Source organism: Thalassophryne amazonica, chromosome 21 (assembly GCF_902500255.1).
Source record: "Thalassophryne amazonica chromosome 21, fThaAma1.1, whole genome shotgun sequence".
In the NCBI taxonomy this organism is placed as follows: Eukaryota; Metazoa; Chordata; class Actinopteri; order Batrachoidiformes; family Batrachoididae; genus Thalassophryne; species Thalassophryne amazonica.
In genome coordinates, this window is record NC_047123.1 from 5,796,255 (window position 1) to 5,815,871 (window position 19,617).

Consider the following 19,617-nt stretch of genomic DNA (forward strand, 5'->3'; position numbering starts at 1 on the left):
TGCTAATGTTGAGAATGGAGCCACAGATTATTTGCAAAGTTTATATAAGTGTGATGTCGTGTTATGATGACTTTTTTTTTAAATTGGTAACTGTTAATTTTGATGTTGTCATGGTAAAAGTAGCAGTCACTCTCCACTGTGCATACACATCCATCATGAATGCAGCCTGTTAAAAACAGTCTGGTAGAGGCTCAACTTTCTGCACGCTTATAAGTATTGTCATCAATATAACTGGGAAAAATCTGAAAAACTCATCTGTGTGATCAGGCATCCTGAAAAACAGCAGAGAATTCCACGTGCATGTTCACAGTGGGAGCTATGATGGGGTTAAAACAGTGTCCTGCTCCAGTACAGAGAACAGACTCTGCACACATCGAGATCCAAAATCCGACACACTCTCTCAAAGTAAAATAAAAATAATAAAGCCTACCAGCTCCACTGAGGAGAACAGAATACAAAAGGAAAAAACTGAATAGGACACTCACCTACTTGTAGAATGATTTACAAAATGCTGAGTAAGACATTTTCCAGAAATGCATCTGCTAACCTGCCAAGAGAATGGGATAATTAGCAATAAAACACATCAGCAACCAATAATTATTAGGGCATGTACGCGCATAAACTTACAATCATGAATACTTTGATGTTGTGTTGCTAACCAGGATGTTAAATAACATGCGACATGTCCTTTCATGCATTTGGAGAATCGTTGCCTGTCTACTGCAAGTTAAATACCCAATTCTGACAAAAAAAAAAAATGTACTAGCCATTGACTTATAGAGGAGCCACAGTAGTCTCTTACACATTTACAACTATAAGCAACAGGTTTGTTGTAGTGTCCCACAGAAGCCTGTACTCAAGGTTCTTGAAATGGAGCAATGTCTCCACCTGGTGGACATTTACCATTAATGCAGGTACAATACAATTTCATGAAGAGCTCTCATTTCCAAGATTCTTGGTGTTACCACTATGCCATCTTCAAAAGTGCTTCAGTGCTGCGTGGTCATTCTACTTACTGTATTCTTAAGACATTGCTCTACTTGTGAGCACCTCGTTGCCTAGCAACATGCTTGTATGATAGCATCGTTTGTTGACCTGAAATGCCTTGGAGGGCAGTATGTCTGTGTCGTAGACCACCTTGACATTAGCAAACATGTAATCCAAGATCATAGTGATGGTTTGTGTGGATTGCACTGGGAGACCTGATTGTAGCCACTTATGATCAGTCGGGATCCTTTGAAGTCACACTTATGGCTGCGTTGCTGACATCACGCACACTCTGGCAGCATGTGATTGAACATTTGAGAGGACAGAAATGTTTGTCAGAGTTAAAGCTTCTGGTTCATCCAGCGTCTTGACAGGCAGCCTCACGCTTATAATTGATAAGAAGTCTGGTTCAGATATCCTCAGACCATTCAACATTTCCTGGACCCTCATGTTGGTACAAGGAGCTCTTCCAGGTTCTCCGTAGTTAATGTATTATGTTAATTTGGGGTGTTCCAGCAACAGCTTGGTAATGTAGCAGCTCATTGCAACCATATATTGCTGTTGGTGGAATCAACAAATCAGAATTTCATGGATTTCTCAGAAAACTTCAGATTAGGGCAGTATATGACATATTCCATGATAAATTTACATTGTGCTCTCTGGAGAAAAAAAAAATCTTGTGGCAGATCCAACTCATTATTTCTTATTTTGGAGATATCTTGTGGACAAACAAATGGCTGATTACATAACCCCTCTGTTGTTATTAGCATTGCTGTTTTTCAATATATTACCCAGAAGTATTTGCATATTGCATATTACATATCCATTACACTGAAGTAAAACTACACTGGTGATACTAATGGAATAAATTAAGTGTTGTATAGAGGGCGCTGTTGTGAGTAGCCATTCCAGAAGGAAGGATTATGCATGTCTCTTGCTCTGCTGTCCTACCAGTCTTGTTTTTTTTTTTGTTTTTTTTTAAGTTTTGTGTGTCTCATTGTTGAATGCTTGTTGCCTTTTGGTACATAACACATTAATCTGTTAGCATGAAGCCTGCCGTCACTCACTCAATGTGTGCTAGAGAGTAGAGGTCTTTGTGGATTTGCTCTTGCCCTTTTAAGAACCAACCCAGAGCCTTAGATGTTCATTCTTTAATTTTCTATACCCACTGACTTCCTTCAAGAGTCACAGGGAGCCTATCCCAGCAGTCATAGGGTGTGAGGCAGGGTACAACCTGGACAGGACGCCAGTCTGTCACAGGGCCACATGTAGACAAACACATTCACACCATTCAGAGTCACCGATTCACCCAACCTGCATCCCTTTGAAGCCAGAGCACTTGAAGGGAACATATACGAACCTGCAAACTTCACACAGAACGGACCAGATGTGGGAAGTGACCCCCGACCTTCTTGCTGTGAGGCATTAGTGCTAACCATTAAGCCATGGTGCCGCCCAGCATGAGATGTGCCAAACCCAAAAAGAATTTGACTCATCCCCATCATCATATCACATCACAAGAAATGTTTTTCAATCAGAAGAAATAAGTCACCCTGAAACCCATTGGCGCAATTGCTAGAATTCTGTAGGTGAAGGTGGATGATAGTCTACAGCTGCATCCTTGGATGAGACACCAGTCCATTGTAGGTTCCGTCCCCAGCCTAGGCCAGTTCGCATTTACACCTGGGTGGACTGGGACAGTGCAGAAGAAGTATCTTGTCCACAGACACAGTAGTGTGACCAGGAAAATGATGGCAGTCATTGGTAGTCAATGGGATAAGAGTTCAATGGCATAGGAGTTGGACTACCAATGAGCCCAAGTCATGTCCCATCCAATTGACCTACCTGCTGCAGGCATAAAGGTTGTAGGATTTAAGAAAATAAATTCATACATACCAGATTTGGGTAAGGTGCCCAGGGGACTGTTGCAGGTAGGGTTCAGAACTTCAGACTTGTGAATGGGGACAGTCTACTTTTATCAACATACACATTGGTACCACAGTAACCTTATTTTGGTTATTGTGTACATACCAGATGTGGCTCATTACAAGACGCGATGGAGTCAGTTTAGTTGCAGATGGGTTTTAAACTCTGGTACAGGTTCAGTCCGCATATGGGCTGATATTTTGGCCCTTAGTATAGGAATTGGGAGGTAAAAGTTTGAATGGGCGTATCCGTGCATGTGAAGACCTCTACTGTAGAGTTGGCATGGACTTTACCATCACTCACCATTAGAGCTTGAAATCATAACAGTACTGTAAGAGATTGAAGTTGTTGTGGTAACAACAATAAAGCATTGTTTTTTGGTCATTTTCTCTAAATCCTCGACTGCTGTTTCACCAAACTTGTAAAACATCCCAAATGAACACAAAACGCTGCTGCATATTTGGTATTTCAGTGTGACATTCCTTTTTTGTTTTTAATTCATCTGACCTCCATGGGTTTTGTTGTTTTGAGTAAATTGAGTGTTCAGAGCGTTTGTGTGTATGCGTGAGCATGTGTGTGTGGGTGTCGTGTCCATAGTGTAGCTGTTGACGTGTTTTCTTTCTGTCTTGTGAATGTGTGCTCCTCTTCCTCCTCCTCCTCCTCTTCTTCTTTCTCCTCCTCCTCCTTCCATCCAGGAGATTCCTGAAGGGGATCAGGTAGGATAGCAAAATAGTACACCATGATACAGCTGCTAAAGGCTCGCCTCTCGCTCTCTTTCTGTGGCTCACTTTTCTACAGGGGTGGGTGATATGCAGTGATATCACATTATCAGCATTATTGTCTCTGTTACTCAATCTGTGGGCTGTTTAGTTAATACTGAGACTCCACCAAAAAAAACTAAACAAATAAAAAAAAAAAACCTACTGCAAAGAAGGAAGCTGATCATTAAGCAAAAATAAATAAATAAAATGAAAATAATTTTTTTAACGAAACTCTACATTCCATGGTTTTAATGGAGGAAATCCTGTACAACTGACTGTGAACCAAAAGTTTAACATATTTAATTCCATCTGATAGACAAATCAGAATGGACATAAAATAAACTACTGGTCAAAGTATTGATGGTACAAACACAAGCATTAGATCATTTCATGGGATGATTCGTGCTAAACTGGAAGCACTTGCTGCGCTGTTAGCGTAGCATAGCATGTTAAAAGAAAATGATGACCGGCCCGTCTGTCACAGCCAGGAGAAACGTGGGCGTGTTCTTGGCATTCTGCAGCCACTGGGGTCCTCAACACTGAGGCGCCTGTGTGCTGGATCATGCACAGAGAAATGCACCACATGGTCAAAATGTTGTCGCTGAGGCTCTCTCTCACAGTGCACGTGATCCTCCTCATCGTCTGTGTCTGCGTTAGTCATTCCAACGGTACCCAATCATCATCTGAAAAGACCAAGTACCAAAGACGCCCAGTCTTACGTTACAGGTTATTGTTGATTGCCCATGATTTTTTGTCCGCACCATCCAGAGGTGATACAGATGTGAGGAGTTAAAACTGGCCTATAGATGGCTACATGAGTGGAAATAAATGTCTAATATTCAGCCTGGATTGAAAACAGCATTTTAAATGGAAACACACTATGAACCAGTGCACTTCTGGACTGGTAGTTCTGTGTTGTGGAATCGTTCTAGATGTCAGTGTCTTCAGTGTTCCTTGGACGGCTAATCAGATGGCATTGTCCTGATTGATGACAACCACCATGTCACCCACCCTCATCTCCAGCGTCTCTCTCTCTCAGTACCTGTCCTTTAGTCTCTGCCTCTCATAGATTTTTTTTTTTTTTTGTCTTGCTTTAGTTCTCTTTTTCCACCTCTCTCTCTCTGTTTTTCAACCAGCCCTTCATTGCTGCTGCTTCTTTTTCTCCGCTCTAACCAACATATGAAGTAAAGCCATAATAATGCATCCTTCCACAGCTGGAAAACTAAGCAACAACAGCAACGCCAACCCAACTAATTCCATTCAGCTTTGTGGAGCAGCCTGGTATTTAAAAGAAAAAAATCTGACCAAAGCAGCCACTCTTTTCCTTCGCTTCTCCATCTTTAATTTTGCCAGTCATTGTATGACATCACTTCCTGCTTCTCCTACTCAACAGTGCGAATGAGAGACAACTCGTGTCCTTTTGACCACTTCCTTTGCTTCACTTGTCTGTTCAGAAGTGGACTTAATGTTCCCAACCAGCTGTCTGTGTGTTAAATGTTTTTAATGTTTTATTGTCATCTTTCACTTTGGATGCACTTTGCTGTGTTTCTCATCCTCTGGCTGTTCTGACTGAAGGGATTTTCTCAGTTTAAATTATGTTGTACTTTTCATTACGGGGATAGATGATTGGTTCTGAGGGGACCAAACTAATCACTGAGCTCTGTTCCTCTCTAAGCTGATTTCAGGGTTTAACAGCTGTCTTGATAACACAAAACAATTACTAATAATTAGAGCCTGACCGATATATCAGTGGACTGTTGATGATGGCCAGTTTTGGTGTTATTTTTGCTGGTAGGAAAACTTTTGTTTTACCAAATAAACAATGCAGCAAAAAATGATGTCATTGCATAATTTGCCCAGCAGAAGACTCATGCTGTCGAGCATGGCTGGGACCCCATCACCTCTTGGTCACATTAGCTACAAGAGACTGAGGCAAAAGGACCAGCCGCCATTCATTTTCAGTCAGAGCGAGCAGGTGTTTGAGTGATGAGACGGAGTGTTTGCCATTCTGTTAGCTTGGTGGACCAAAACTGACAAGTTTGTGATGCAAATGCTGATTAATGCAACACGGCCAACCCAAGTGAAGGCAGCATGATGCATGTTGGCAGGTTGATGGTTATATTTAAAGTTATTTACAATAAAGTTCATGATTAAACTGTAAAACATCAAGCCTCAATTACGTTTCTTTGTTAGAAGGGGTTGATAATGAATTGTTAGGAATTATTTCCATGTTTTATGCACATATAAGCAAATATATCAGTATTGTAAAATTTTTAATTGGTATCGGGCCCCCCCCAAAAAATCTATCATTTGGGCTCTACAAATAATGTCATGAAGCAAAGTGAAATTTATTATTATTACTTGTTATTAACTATCACTGTTTTTCTTTTGTTTAGCACTTTGTCACATTTGAAAGTTTACAGAGTTTCTTCAGCTCTGTGACACTAACACTAGCGCAATACCGTTGAAAAGTGTGTTACGGCTTCTTGTCGCTCACCAGTGTGTGTTGAAATCCTAAATTATTTCCAGAAAAGGCAAATTTTGATCATAGTAGTGATATGAAATTGTGAATCCTTTATTTCATTACTCAGGAACAGAATTAATAGTGGCACTGAAGAAAATACTTTTTGTAAAGCCGTAAAGAAAACTGAAAGGCACTGTAGCTTTAATATGACATAGTTTTTCTTCTTGTGTTATTCTAAATTTAACTGTTCTAAGTTTGCTAACTTTATTGGTGTTTCATGAGAGAAATGAGTGACTGTGCCTTTAAAAACAAACCTTAAAGAAGCAACTTTGCTCTTCACAAGAAGCAAAATTAACTATTTGTAAATGGGTCCAAATAAGGAAAGTCAGCTCTAAAATACATTCAGATAGATGTACATTTAGTGGATGTAATATAACATTACTATTCATGACACTTTAAACAGAAAAAAGAGAACAGTAGTGACGATTGAAGTATCGCACCTCGTGCAATGTAAGATGGAGGTGATTCTGACATTATTTAACTTTTTATAAATACGTTTAAAAAGTGTAATCTGCTGTTGAAGCTCAGACACATTATTGACCTTTGATTCTAATATGTTGTGATGGGCATCTTAAAATCTTTCTCAGTGCCCAAATTGTTGTGTATGGTGCAAATGTTATACCTGCCTTACAATGTGAGATTATGGATTAAAGGCTGTTACTTCGACATCCAGCAGCCTTTGGTGCTGTAACGGCCGAGTTGCAACTTGGCACATGCCTGCATTTTCCCTAAGCAACTCTCACCTGGCCGCGTTTGGCGGCAAGTCCTTCCAATCAGTTGCGCCACGCAGCAAAACTTGCAGAAAGCCCAACTCCCTCACCCCTGAGCTCGGTTTGACTCTGCCCTGCCATGGCCTGGAGTGGGCTCAGCTCAGGCCAGACCCGGTGCACCTCGGCGTAACTGCCCTCCAACAACTCGCTGTGCACTCGCAAGCCAAGCAGGAGTCAGGCCGGTGTGTCCGGAGGTTCTAGGTATGAGTTTAAGCGACCTAGACAGACTACTGCTGAGATGTGTCACATGGCACACCAAGCCTCCCCACTTCCCGAGGTATTTAGGAACCATGCAGGAGGACTCTGTAGAGAGCTCAACCAGGTGAGAGCTGCTTAAGGTTCATCACCTCACCAAAAAGCAGAGTGAAGAGGAAACAGTGTGTAACCAACATTCCTGTGTACTAAATCTGCACAACCAACTTGTTAGTGGGAGCAGCTAGTTCCTGGTGACCTGGTAAAGGAAGTTGTCTGGGAGACAAAGGGGCGGTTACTAATGTTGACACCCATAGTCACCTACTGCAACTTTCTTAATCTTGGTCATAACGCTTGAAATTTTGACTTTGTGCAAGACTTGTGACAAGATTAAGAGAGTTGGCGAGTCTGACTGTGACAACCTTTTGTCCTCTGGCACTGCAGTGGTTGAGAGGGTGTGTTGGGCGGGGCATAAGTCTATCCCTGAAGTAACAACTACTCCTTCTGGCTGCCACTCAAACAAACAGACCCCTGTCCTTCTCTGGTTTTACTTTTCAGTCTTACCAGAGTCCTGTGCTGCTTTAATGCTGTGTTTTGTGTTGTGCTCGGTGCATTTTAGAAGCAGAAGAACATTGCGGGTGCGCTGGCATTCTGGATGGCTAATGCTTCAGAACTGCTCAACTTCATTAAGCAGGACCGAGACCTGTGTCGCATCACACTGGACGCCCAGGACATCCTCGCCCATCTCGTCCAGATGGCCTTCAAGTCAGTCTGTGTGTGGTTGTGGATTCAATTCCAGACAGGAAACTCGTACTGTGACATGATAGCTTAAAATGTCAGCAAATCGTTTTCAGGCTAGTTACAACAAAGTTTATGCTGAGAGCTAAAATACACCCTGTATTTTAACACAAAATTAAATCAGAAAGAAGTTCTGTTTTAGGCTCGTGAGCATCAGTAGAAGTTTGGCGAGTGGATCAGTGTTTTTCTTGAACAAGTTCTGCCTGTTGGTGCAGGTACCTTGTCCACTGTCTCCAAGCTGATATGAACAACTACATGCCTGCCTTCTTGGATGATCCAGAGGAGCATAATCCACAGAGACCAAAGATAGGTAAACAATAGATTCAGGTTGGTGTAAGAAAGCCAAATCTGTAAAGCCTGAGGTTGTTCTCTCGTTGCTTTACAGAGGATGTCCTGCACACGCTGACGGGGGCAATGTCACTGTTACGGCGGTGTCGAGTCAACGCCGCGCTGACCATCCAGCTGTTTTCACAGCTCTTCCACTTCATCAACATGTGGCTGTTCAATAAACTGGTGACAGACAGGGAGTCTGGGCTTTGTTGTCACTACTGGGGGGCTATTCTGCGGCAGCAGCTGAGCCACATTGAAGCCTGGGCTGAGAAACAAGGCCTGGAACTGGCTGCTGACTGCCACCTGAGTCGCATTGTGCAGGTAGGAGAAGAAGAGCATGAGATATGAGGCAATACCACAGCAGGTCATCTATCTCCATCTCGCCCTGTCCCTTGCTGCTTCTTCTGTCATACCAACCACCTGCAGGTCCTCCTTCACGAGATCCATACACCATGTGGCTCCATCCTCAGCATCCTTCTCCCTCTGTACCTTCCATCCCTCCTCTGTACCTGGTCACATCAGCTCAATGTTGCCTCTCTGACTGTCTCAATCTGTCCTACCTGTGCTGCCTCTTTAATAAGTTCATTCCTAACCCTTTCCCCCCACCCACACCTGTTTGTTTGCTTCACTCCCTCACAACTCGCCAGTATGCTTCTATCACAGATCATCCCTCTTGCTTCTGTAGTGTGATGTATATACAGATGAAGCTGTACACAATCAAGTCACAGTAATCAATCCTGTGCCAGTTTTCCTTCATATTGACATTGCTTTAAATTAAATATACGAGGTCTGTCCATAAAGTATCGTACCTTTTTTATTTTTTTTTTTAACTATATGGATTTGATTCATATGTTTTCACGTCAGACAAGCTTGAACCCTTGTGCGCATGCGTGAGTTTTTCCACGCCTGTCGGTGACGTCATTCGCCTGTGAGCACGCCTTGTGGAAGGAGTGGTCCCGCCCCGTCGTCGGATTTTCATTGTCTGGAAATGGCGGAATGATTTGGGGTTTTTCCATCAGAATTTTTTCAGAAGCTGTTAGAGACTGGCACCTGGAGACTTCGAAAAATTTATCTGGCTTTCGGTGAAAATTTTACGAGCTTCACAGAGAATAAGGTCTGTTAGTACAGCTTTAAGGACCCCTTTAAGGATGGTCGGTGCGCCGTGCTCCGAGCTGCGACGACACGGCACAAGCCACCGTACCATTTCTGAGCTGATGGCTGTGTGGATACGAGACCGTCGTGTGCACTTTCTCTGGTTATCACAAGAGCTGGACATCAGCCATTTTCTGGCAGGTTTCACTTTTAACAAGAGATTTTGTCATGGAAAGCCGCACAGAGGCTTCGCGCGTCACGACCGAGGACAAGTTTGGACATGGCTATCTCGGCTTTCAGTGCTTACCAGTCCAGTAAGTATCAGTGAAATTGTGGAGAGCTGGACATGTCCAAACTTGTCCTCTGACACGCCGAAACGGAGGTGTTCTTTGTCTCGCTTCCAAAGCGAATCGGTCGTGACGCGCGAAGCCTCCGCGCGGCTTTCCATGACCAAATCTCTTGTTAAAAGTGAAATCTGCCGGAAAATGGCTGATGTCCAGCTCTTGTGATAACCAGAGAAAGTGCACACGACGGTCTTGTATCCACAGAGCCACCAGCTCAGAAATGGTCCGGCGGCTTGTGCCGTGTCGTCGCAGCTCGGAGCGCGGCGCGCTGAGCGTCCTTAAAGGGGTCCTTAAAGCTGTACTAACAGACCTTATTCTCTGTGAAGCCCGTAAAATTTTCACCGAAAGCCAGATACATTTTTTGAATAGTTTCCAGGTGCCAGTCTCTAAGAGCTTCTGAAAAAATTCTGATGGAAAAAAAACCCAAATCATTCCACCATTTCCAGACAATGAAAATCCAACGACGGGGCGGGACCACTCCTTCCACAAGGCGTGCTCACAGGCGAATGACATCACCGACAGGCGTGGAAAAACTCACGCATGCGCACAACAGTTCAAGCTTGTCTGACGTGAAAACATATGAATCAAATCCATATAGTTTAAAAATAAAAAATAAAAAGGTACGATACTTTATGGACAGACCTCGTATTCACATTTTCTAATTGAGTTGGTGTTGTCTTGAACAAAGACCCCGTAACACTTTATTTGTCTGATCTCCAGGCCACGACCTTGCTGACTATGGACAAATACTCCACGCAGGACGTGCAGAACATCCACAACACCTGCTTCAAACTCAACTCACTGCAGCTTCACGCCCTCATGACCAACTACCACTGTGCTCCAGACGAGCCTTACATACCGCCTGTACGATACACACAAACCAACCAACACAAACTGACCATCAGTGGTCCAAAAATGAAACTTTAAGGGCCCCTTCCATCCCAGTTTAGCAAACATCTGGTCATTAGTGACACACTTTACATCACAAGTGTTGAAAACGTAACAGATTGTTCTGACTCCACCCTGTGTCTAGTGTCAAGTCTGATCTAACATTTGTGACAAATTTTGTGAAAATGTGTGACTAGCACGCCTTCTTTTAGTAATTTGTGCAAAATAAAGTATTATGCCCCTGACTAGGGTTTCAACGGACCCCAAAAATGACAAGTTTTAGTCTTGAAGAAGATAATTGTCCATGTCAACAAGAAAACCAGGAGACAGATTTAACTTTGGTTTTCATTTATTAAAGAACTTAAAGAACAGTGAAGTCAAAGCTGTTTTGCCAGTGGTCCTGAATAAACTAAATAAATTTTAACATTTATGTTAAAATGTACAAAATAGAAAAAACAAAAAGAAAACTTAATTGTTAGATTACATTATAATATGAACTGTCATGCTGAATCTGTCCAAAATAATAAAAAGTAATAAAAAAAAACAAGAAAAGAAAGCAGACCTGGTTCATAACTTAAATTTTTTTTTTTTTAAAAAGAGGATGTCTGCATTGTCTGGTGACAGGGTGGACCTCTTCAGTCACGATGTCCTCTGTGGTGGTGAACACCCTTTAGGTCTCTATCGAAGTGCCTTCAAGCAGCTTCAACCTGGCTGCATTTGGTGCCTCATCGTCAAGCTCCTCAGGCCCACCACTTGGCAGAAGTTGGGAAAAGTGTCTTTATAAGTGTACTTTTTTTAAACACTCCTTTATCGGGAGGTACCTTAACATTTGATGTAATATTTATTAACGGCTGATGAGACATGGAGTATGAAATAAACTGTTCCATTCAGTGTAGGGTGTGCAGCAAATGCTGAGATTATTTTTTAGAACTGCATAGTATTCTGACGTGTGTGTGTGTGTGTGTGTGTGTGTGTGTGTGTGTGTGTGTGTGTGTGTGTGTGTGTGTGTGTGTGTGTGTGTGTGTGTGTGTGTGTGTGTGTGTGTGTGTGTGTGTGTAAAGGAGCTGATAGACCATGTGGTGGCAGTAGCAGAAAACACAGCAGATGAGCTGGCAAGAAGTGATGGCAGAGAAGTTCAGCTGGAGGAGGATCCGGATCTCCAGCTCCCTTTCCTTCTTCCTGAGGACGGTTACTCCTGTGATGTTGTGCGCAGCATCCCCAATGGCCTACAGGACTTCCTGGAACCACTGCTGCAAAGAGGTGAAGGTCCTCCGTTAGTAATCACCTGCTAAACTGACCAGTAGTATGTATGTATGTAGTTGTAATTTGAAAATGTTAAATATTTATACGGAGTAACGTTTTCTGCTCAGTGGGGTTGTAAAGTGTTTTGTGAAAGAGCGAAACTTGATGGTTTTTCCATTAAGAATAAAAGAGATGTCAGGGTGAATTTGTCATCCTGTTCAGTGTTTTTTTCTGTTCGATGACTCATGAAATGTATGTTTTTTTTTTTCTGCAGGTTTCTGTCGGTTAATACCCCATCCCCGTTCTCCTGGAACCTGGACTGTCCACTTTGATACAGCTGACTGTGACAGTCACTTTTCTTCAGCTGAGAACTCTGAAATGGTACATTTTTCAATTCATTCATTCCAGGAAAAGCTTTGTTCTGTTTGTTTAAACAAACTAAGAGGCGACATAGGATGAGCAAATGTCGCTCACATCAAACTTTATTATTCATGTATATTACTGTATAAATGTGGCTTATGGTGGGTTTTTTACTTTGTACATCAGTTACAGGCCAAATAATAAATGTTTGAGTGCAGTGAAGAGAATATATGCATGCGTTCAAAGTTCCATCTTTCAACTCATGCATATATTCTTTCCATTGCAAGCATTAATTTTGTTTTATATGACACCTAAATAAACCTAAATCATTTTATTTATTTTATTGACATTTTACTTAAAATTAGAGAGCAGGTTTTTTTTTTGCTATGCTGAATCGGAGGGTATCATGGAAGTATTTTTACAAAAAGCTAATTTTTTTTCGGGGAGGGGGGGTGCAGAATGAATTACTTTTTATTTAATAGTTTAATAACTTGAATAAAAAAACAATTTCGGGTGGGTGTTTAACCAACTCTCTTCAAAAAAAAAAGGGGCTGGGCTGATGCACGACCCTGGGCCCTCAGCTGGCCGAAGGTGGTAATTCTACTAGTGCACCGAAGAATAAAAATTACTTTTCACTCTTTGTTCATTATTTGAAGCCTCATTTAACAGCTCATTAGAGACTACTGACATCTACTGGTCAAATAATGTATCGGCCAAGTTCCTTTTTTTTCACCCCTATGAATAAGTAAAAATGTCCCACGTTGTCCTGTGGAGGAGAGGACAAAATGTTTCAACCTGAAGAATTCAGTTTGAAATGCAGCAAACAGGGAGCCGCGCAAGATTTTTGCTGCACCTGTTTCATTCATTTTTGTAGTAATAGTTTGTCATATGGTAGGAACCGTGAGGAAATTATATGATTTTATTTTTTACATGCTTTGCTACAAGATATGTTTAAATTGCTGCGCTGTAACTTTAATGGATGTTGTGTGTTGTGCAGAAATATGCTATTTGCAACATTATTAGTATACATACTTTTAAAAGAACGATTAAAATATTTTCAGTCTGTGTCCAAATGTATGTCAGCATGATGACATATATGACACGACTCTGATTTTATTTAAAAAAAAAAAAAAAGAAGCATTGATCAGATAACAAAAATCAGGATCTTCTTGGCATCTTGCTGAAAGCAGAGTTAATTGTGGTTTTTGATAATTTAGTAACCTGTTGACTTTGAAACTTCTCTCAGTTCAGCTGCTGTAATTAAACTTCTGCAACTTAAATGGAAATTTAAGGAGGACTGTTGAAACAACTGTGCTACTTAAAAAAAAAAAATCAGAGGTCTAAAGGCATTCCAACGTAATTACAAAAAATGTACAATATGGACAGAAGACACAGTAAGCTGAAGACATTTTGGCTGTACAGCGGACACGATCGCACTGTTTATAGAAATGTTAAAACCTGGAAGTTGTTTTGATTTAGTACAGAAGTTGTTTGTGTGTGTGTGTTTGTGAGAAGGTTGTTATGAAACGTAAATTGCCTCTTCTAAAGCCGCTGTAATCACCACCTACAACGATGAGACCACACACACACACACCCACACACACACACCCCTAATCAACACTGAGAGCGCGGCAGAGGTTAGCTTGTGCGGCGCAGTAAATGATAGACCTCTGTTCAGCGCACAGCCACTTCCTGTGTGTTTCTGTTTGTCTCCGGTGTGTTTCCTGACTGTAGTCTTAACATAATGCAGGTGTCCATCTGTCTCTCTCTCACACACACACACACACACACACACACACCCTGATTAACAGCGGGTGTTGTCTTGCTCCTCAGCTGTGTCCTTGGACAAGACGCTTCATCTACATTGTCTCAGTCCACCCAGCTGGGAACAGGTACTGGCCTTGCTTGGTGAAGTAACCTCTAATGGACTGGCTTCCCATCCATTGGGAGTCTTAGACTCTCATCTCCTTCACTCTGGGGAATCCAGGGATCAGTGCGGGTACCAGTGGTCCTCCTCAGGGCTCGTGTCCATGTGATCAGTAAAAGACTGATTAAAATTTAGTTGTTAGTGAGTCGTGTTTATTGGCAAAGTTTTTCTTGAGTGTGGTGTGAGATCTTTTTCAGAACTGATTTTGTTCATTTTTCCAATAAATGTTTAGACAAAAACCTCCCACCGTTAATCTCCAACAGATTTTGAAACCGAAGCCTGCTTAAATTTAAACTTCCAGGATACAGTCATTTAAGATGTTCATTTCAAATTCAGTGAAATGCAGATGAATTCTTTATTATGGACACAACAAAGTGACTGACACACACACACACAGCTGGCACATGATAAAAGAAACTAATGCACCCTCGTGCACTGAGAATCCCCCTGCCTGTAATTTTGGGGGTCATAAATTACAATAATCAGTCCTCTGCTCCGTCGGGTGGGGGGGTGGATGGTCTCATTAGAGGCTCTTGGTGAAACCCGATGTTGCTCAAATTGTAAAACCTCATATAATGTTTTTCACATAACCACAACACAAAACCTGGAGTTAAGTTATACATTATAAAAAAAGAGGGATTAACTTCATATTTTGACTCAAGAGATTATGGAAACAAATAGAGTTGCATAGCTTTACTAAATCATTTAAGCAGTAATTGTTCTTAATTTTCACCTGTCTAGATGAATGTTTTTGCTTGTCTCTTTTTTGGGGGGGGGGGGTTCTCATTTAGATGACTCAAAAACTGACATACAACCATTAAATGCAAGATGTCAGAGTGGGAGAAAAAGGGCAGGGAAGGCGCCTCATTATGACATCATAGCTGTCAGGCTGAGCGTTTCATTCAGTGATGTAGGTCCGCACTGTAAAGAGTGCCACGTCAGTTATTCTTGCTCTTCTTCTGTGGTGGTTTTGTTTATTCTGATTTGCTTCGTGCCGTCTGCTGTCATAGCGACATGATTTCACACGTTCAGTTAAGAGCTCGCAAACGCTCCGTACCAGCCAGCCTGAAACATGTTTATTTGTCAGAGCGTTTTGTTGGTGGTGTGGGAAACCTCGCTCGCTCGCTCGCTCGCTCTCCATCTCTCCACCCAGTCACCCAGCCCCACTCTGAGCGCTGGTGTTTTAGTGTGGGCATCCATGATGTGGTTTTCATTCTTGACTTTATTCCAGTGACCACAGGTTCCTCTGTGGTCTTCCCCATTCCCCTTATCCCTCCTTCATTCCTTCCCTCCCGCCCTTTTTTCATCCCTCCCTCTTTCACACCAGTCTTGTTTTCCTCACCAAACTTCAAGGCAGACGGACGACAAACAACAGAACAGTCACAGAGTTTTCCCAAAGCTGTAACTGACACACTCCAGAGGTTTAATTTCCACTCAAAAATAATCCTTCCTTTCCTGTCCATGTATTTTCAGCCAATGAGGAAAGAGCCGGAGGTTGTCACGGTAACCCTTAAGAAGCACAACGGCATGGGCCTGAGCATCGTGGCCGCCAAGGTAGGAAATACTCCCTGAAAGCATTTGTTTGTTGACCAATACTTAGATAGTTTGGACTTTTTCAGGAAATGGGAAAACTGTTTCCAGGGAATTCTCCAAATAGCACAGTGAAAGGTTGTACAGGAATTCTAAAAAATCTTTTAAGAAATATCCCAATCTGCTCACAAGATGAACAAATAAGACAACACGTCACGAGATAAACTAATCAACGTGGTGCTCGTACGTCCCAGGAGGTTTAGTTCTTGATGCACTTTGTCATACAGGCTCAAGCGGCTCCAGCGCTGACGTGTGTTATATATGAACCTGTCTCAAGAGATTTTCTGCCTGAATCAAAACTGACATTAATATGTGGTCCCTTTAGAATAAACAATGTTTACTTGCAAATGTTGCTTTTAGAGTCCGACCAACGTTAATTATTGGAGCCCCGATACAAATAACGATATTAGGGAGTAAGAAGTTACCGATAAATATAAAAGTGTTTCTTTCTCTCTAATTCTTACAGAATCTAAGAGAAAAATTCTCAAACATGTTAAATTTATACAGAAATTCATCTGTTTGGGAGCGTATTCCATCTTGGATTATTTTGTTTGGCCACCAAGCCATAGTACATCACGCTACCTTCACTCGGATTGATAGTGGCCGTGTTTTCTATTTTGGGTTGACCTAGCTGCCGGCCTAGTGACCACTTCTCACTTTAAACTGCTTTAAAACTTTAAAACCTTTAAATACTTTAAAACCTCCACTATGACTGAAAATGAACAGCAGCTTTTCTGCTGTCTCTTGTAGCTTATGTGACCAAGGGGCAATGGTGGTCCCAGCCATGGCTGACAACTTTGCAAGCAATGCAACCATCAAAGCATTTTTCCTGTTTATTTTGTCTAATAAAAGTTTTTTATATCCACAAGAATATATATATATGTGTGTGTATATATATATATGTGTGTGTGTATATATATATATATATATATATATATATATGTGTGTATATATATATAGGTTGTGCTCTGGTTGCTTTAACCTGGCAGTTAAGTGCAAAATTCTTTATCTTGTTAATTTGAAATGGCAAAAACTGTAAAAAAAAAAAAAAAATCATAAACATAACATTCAGCTCATATGAGTGTTCCTTCATTATCAGAAGTAATAAAAATGGACAAAGCGTGGACTAAAAAGACATTTTTCGTGAAATAATGAAAATTGTATCACTCTAAGATAAGAATTTGTGTCTCATGTAACCTCTTTGGTTCCCTCGAAGTAGCTTTTGTATCCTCTCCTAGAAATAAGTGGAATTACTGTGTTAAATCTGTCTGCTGTGGGCACCCAGTGACTGCAAGAAGGAGACAAACGAGGGAAGCCACCAAAACTCCGTGATTTCTCTCAAGGAGTTACAGGCTTCTGTGGCTGTATTTGGAGGAACTGTGCAGATCGCAACTTTTATTTGTTGTATATCAGACGTTACACAACTCGATGGAGGAGTGGAAAAAAATGGAAACAGATGGAATCTCTGCCTCGGTCTTCAGTCTGTCTTTTGGGAAACTGTGGCAGAAATTTCATGTCTTTTTTCTTTTTTTTTTCTTTTTTTTTTTTCAAGAAAAGTTGTAAATTAATCTCATTATATGATAGAAAGCACATCTCTTCTGTTTTTTAGCGGTTTGCTGATAAAATGAGCCGTACGTCTTCGTGTCTGTTTGCCGGGTAAAACACAAGATCTCTGTCACTTTCCTGCTGAGGGTGTGTGGGTGTGTGTGTGTGTGTAAAAGGAAGAACGTGCCGAGGAAATCTGCCTTTTTGTTTGCTTTCAAATCTTTGTGTCTGAGAACAGGCAGAGAAATGTGTACGTTGAAGGGACGAGAAAGGCAGGTAGAGAGAGGGAGAGAGAGAGAGAGACGGCTGCTTGAAGCGGCTGAGCTTCGCTCTGTTATATAACTGTCGGGGGGGGGGGGGGGGGGGGGGGGGTTAGCGGGTGGAGCTGTAACTGCACGCCGCCTCAGTCTATCCAGCCGGCGTCCAAACCAGAGCGTCCACTCTGGATCAGCACCTGGATTCACTGGGAATTAAGACGGGACAAATCAAGAAACTTATTGGCAGTTTTACTTCATCTTCTACACTGAATTTTACAGACTTATTTTTGTCCTGCCAGTCTTTCTTTTTTTAATACTTAAAAAAAAAAAAAATCCATCACTTTTCAGTACTTTTGGCGCCACATGCAGGAATTTCCGCTGCTTATTTGGCACACGTTTCCGCCTGTAAGCACTGGTTTTGAAGTCAGACCGTCAGATGAATGGATTAGCCGCCGCCAGCGTTAAATGTGTGCTTGTGGACGTGTTGGTGCACGCTGGCAGGTTGACGCGCTCTCCGGAGTGACAGGTTTATGTGCGTTTCTGGACGTGGTGCTCGGAGCCGGTCTGGACCAGCTGTTGCAGGATGTGGTTCTCGGTTGTGGGCCGGAGAGACCAGGTACTCATTACAACTCCTCCGTGGTCTGTAGAAGAGATCCGTTTGAAATGTCTGTTTTTTTTTTTTGTTTGTTTGTTTTGTTTTGTTTTTTTGATGGGGAAGGTGTGTGTGTGTGTGGGTGTGTGTGTACTCAGTCATTTCTTGATGGTCCAGATTCCTCAGTCAAATGGTATTGTGTGTCCTTATTGTGTATTCTGTGTCACACGCAGTAGCTGCTGTCTGTTGCTCATAATCGCTGAGTGACAGAAAGTCCCTCTGAACTGATGGCATGTTTCACCCGTGTGTGGACCTTCGTGTCCCTCACATGTCTGTGTTTGCTCTCAGGGCCGGCCAGCTAATGATTAAAAGACGCACACAAGATCCAAGATCCAGCTGATAAAAAAAAAAAAAAAACACACATTTCATCCTGTGTTCCAGATGTGATAAACTCTGTGTGTGGGGTTGATATCATCCTTTAATTAAAGGTCAGACCTCGTTCAGGGATCGTGGTTTACCTACCGTGTGGCGTCTGCACGTCCATGTTACGCCTTTATAGTAAACTCAATTGTACACTTTTCAAATCGTTCATATTTGTGACATTGTTAAATGTTTGAGTGCAGTTGAAGCTCAGGGAGTTGCTGCAGTTTGTAGCTTTAATTTTTCTAAGAACAAAGTTCACAGATAGGTTGAAGTGTTTTGTGTTAAACTGGAGCTCGATGTCGCTCTCTGTTTTCCCCCACGTGGTCCAGAGGAGTCTCACAGATAATCTCCAGAGGCACCCTGAGCTTCACGTCCACACTCTGGACGATGAGTTGGACTCCGACCTCACCGTGACCTTTGTGTTTATCAGCCCAATCAAATATTTGCACCAACATGAAACCACAGTTTCAACAAAAAGTCAATGTGGATCAGCAGTGTGGCTTTCTGGAATTGTTGTCAGAAGCAGTCACACAGTTTACATGAAACTAAATTTTAGGAATTTTTTGCATTGTGTGAAAAAAATCTATTATTAATCTTGTCCGCATGTGTGGCTGTTTCAAAAAAAAAAAAAATGCAGGAGGAAAAACACGTATCTGTGGTCACGTTGATGTCAAACCTCTGTGGTCAGATCCATCAGTCAGTCAGGGAGATTCCAACACATATGAATGGTCAAGATTTACTCTAGAACTTCAAAGTTCATCCACTTAGAAAGAAAAAATTATATCTTCAAATCCAGGAAAAAATGGAAATTTTCACAGATGCAAATAAAAGATCTGTGATGGATTCTGAAACAGTTTAACTTTGAAGTCTCTCAGACTCAGAACCTTTTGTTTGCTCTTTGTTTTGCTGCCACTTCGACTTGTTTTACGTCTACAGCAGCTGAGCCCGACGCTGCCGTCGAAACCACAACTTCAATTACTGCCTTTGAATCTGTGCTTTTTTTTTTCTTCAGTGTCTGAATGAAAGATGTTTGCATCTAATCTTTTCTTTCTTCATTAGTCTGAGCTTT

The 19,617-nt window shown here is 41.8% G+C and overlaps 1 protein-coding gene across 1 annotated transcript in view; it reads left to right on the forward strand.

Annotated features, from left to right (window-relative positions):
* afdna (afadin, adherens junction formation factor a) overlaps positions 1-19,617 on the forward strand; it is a 180,922-nt gene that overhangs the window by 127,764 nt on the left and 33,541 nt on the right. The window contains 7 exon segments of the mRNA XM_034162102.1: positions 7,780-7,925; positions 8,174-8,268; positions 8,344-8,609; positions 10,445-10,588; positions 11,674-11,872; positions 12,129-12,235; positions 15,615-15,695. Of these exon segments, the coding sequence (XP_034017993.1) occupies positions 7,780-7,925; positions 8,174-8,268; positions 8,344-8,609; positions 10,445-10,588; positions 11,674-11,872; positions 12,129-12,235; positions 15,615-15,695 (1,038 nt within the window).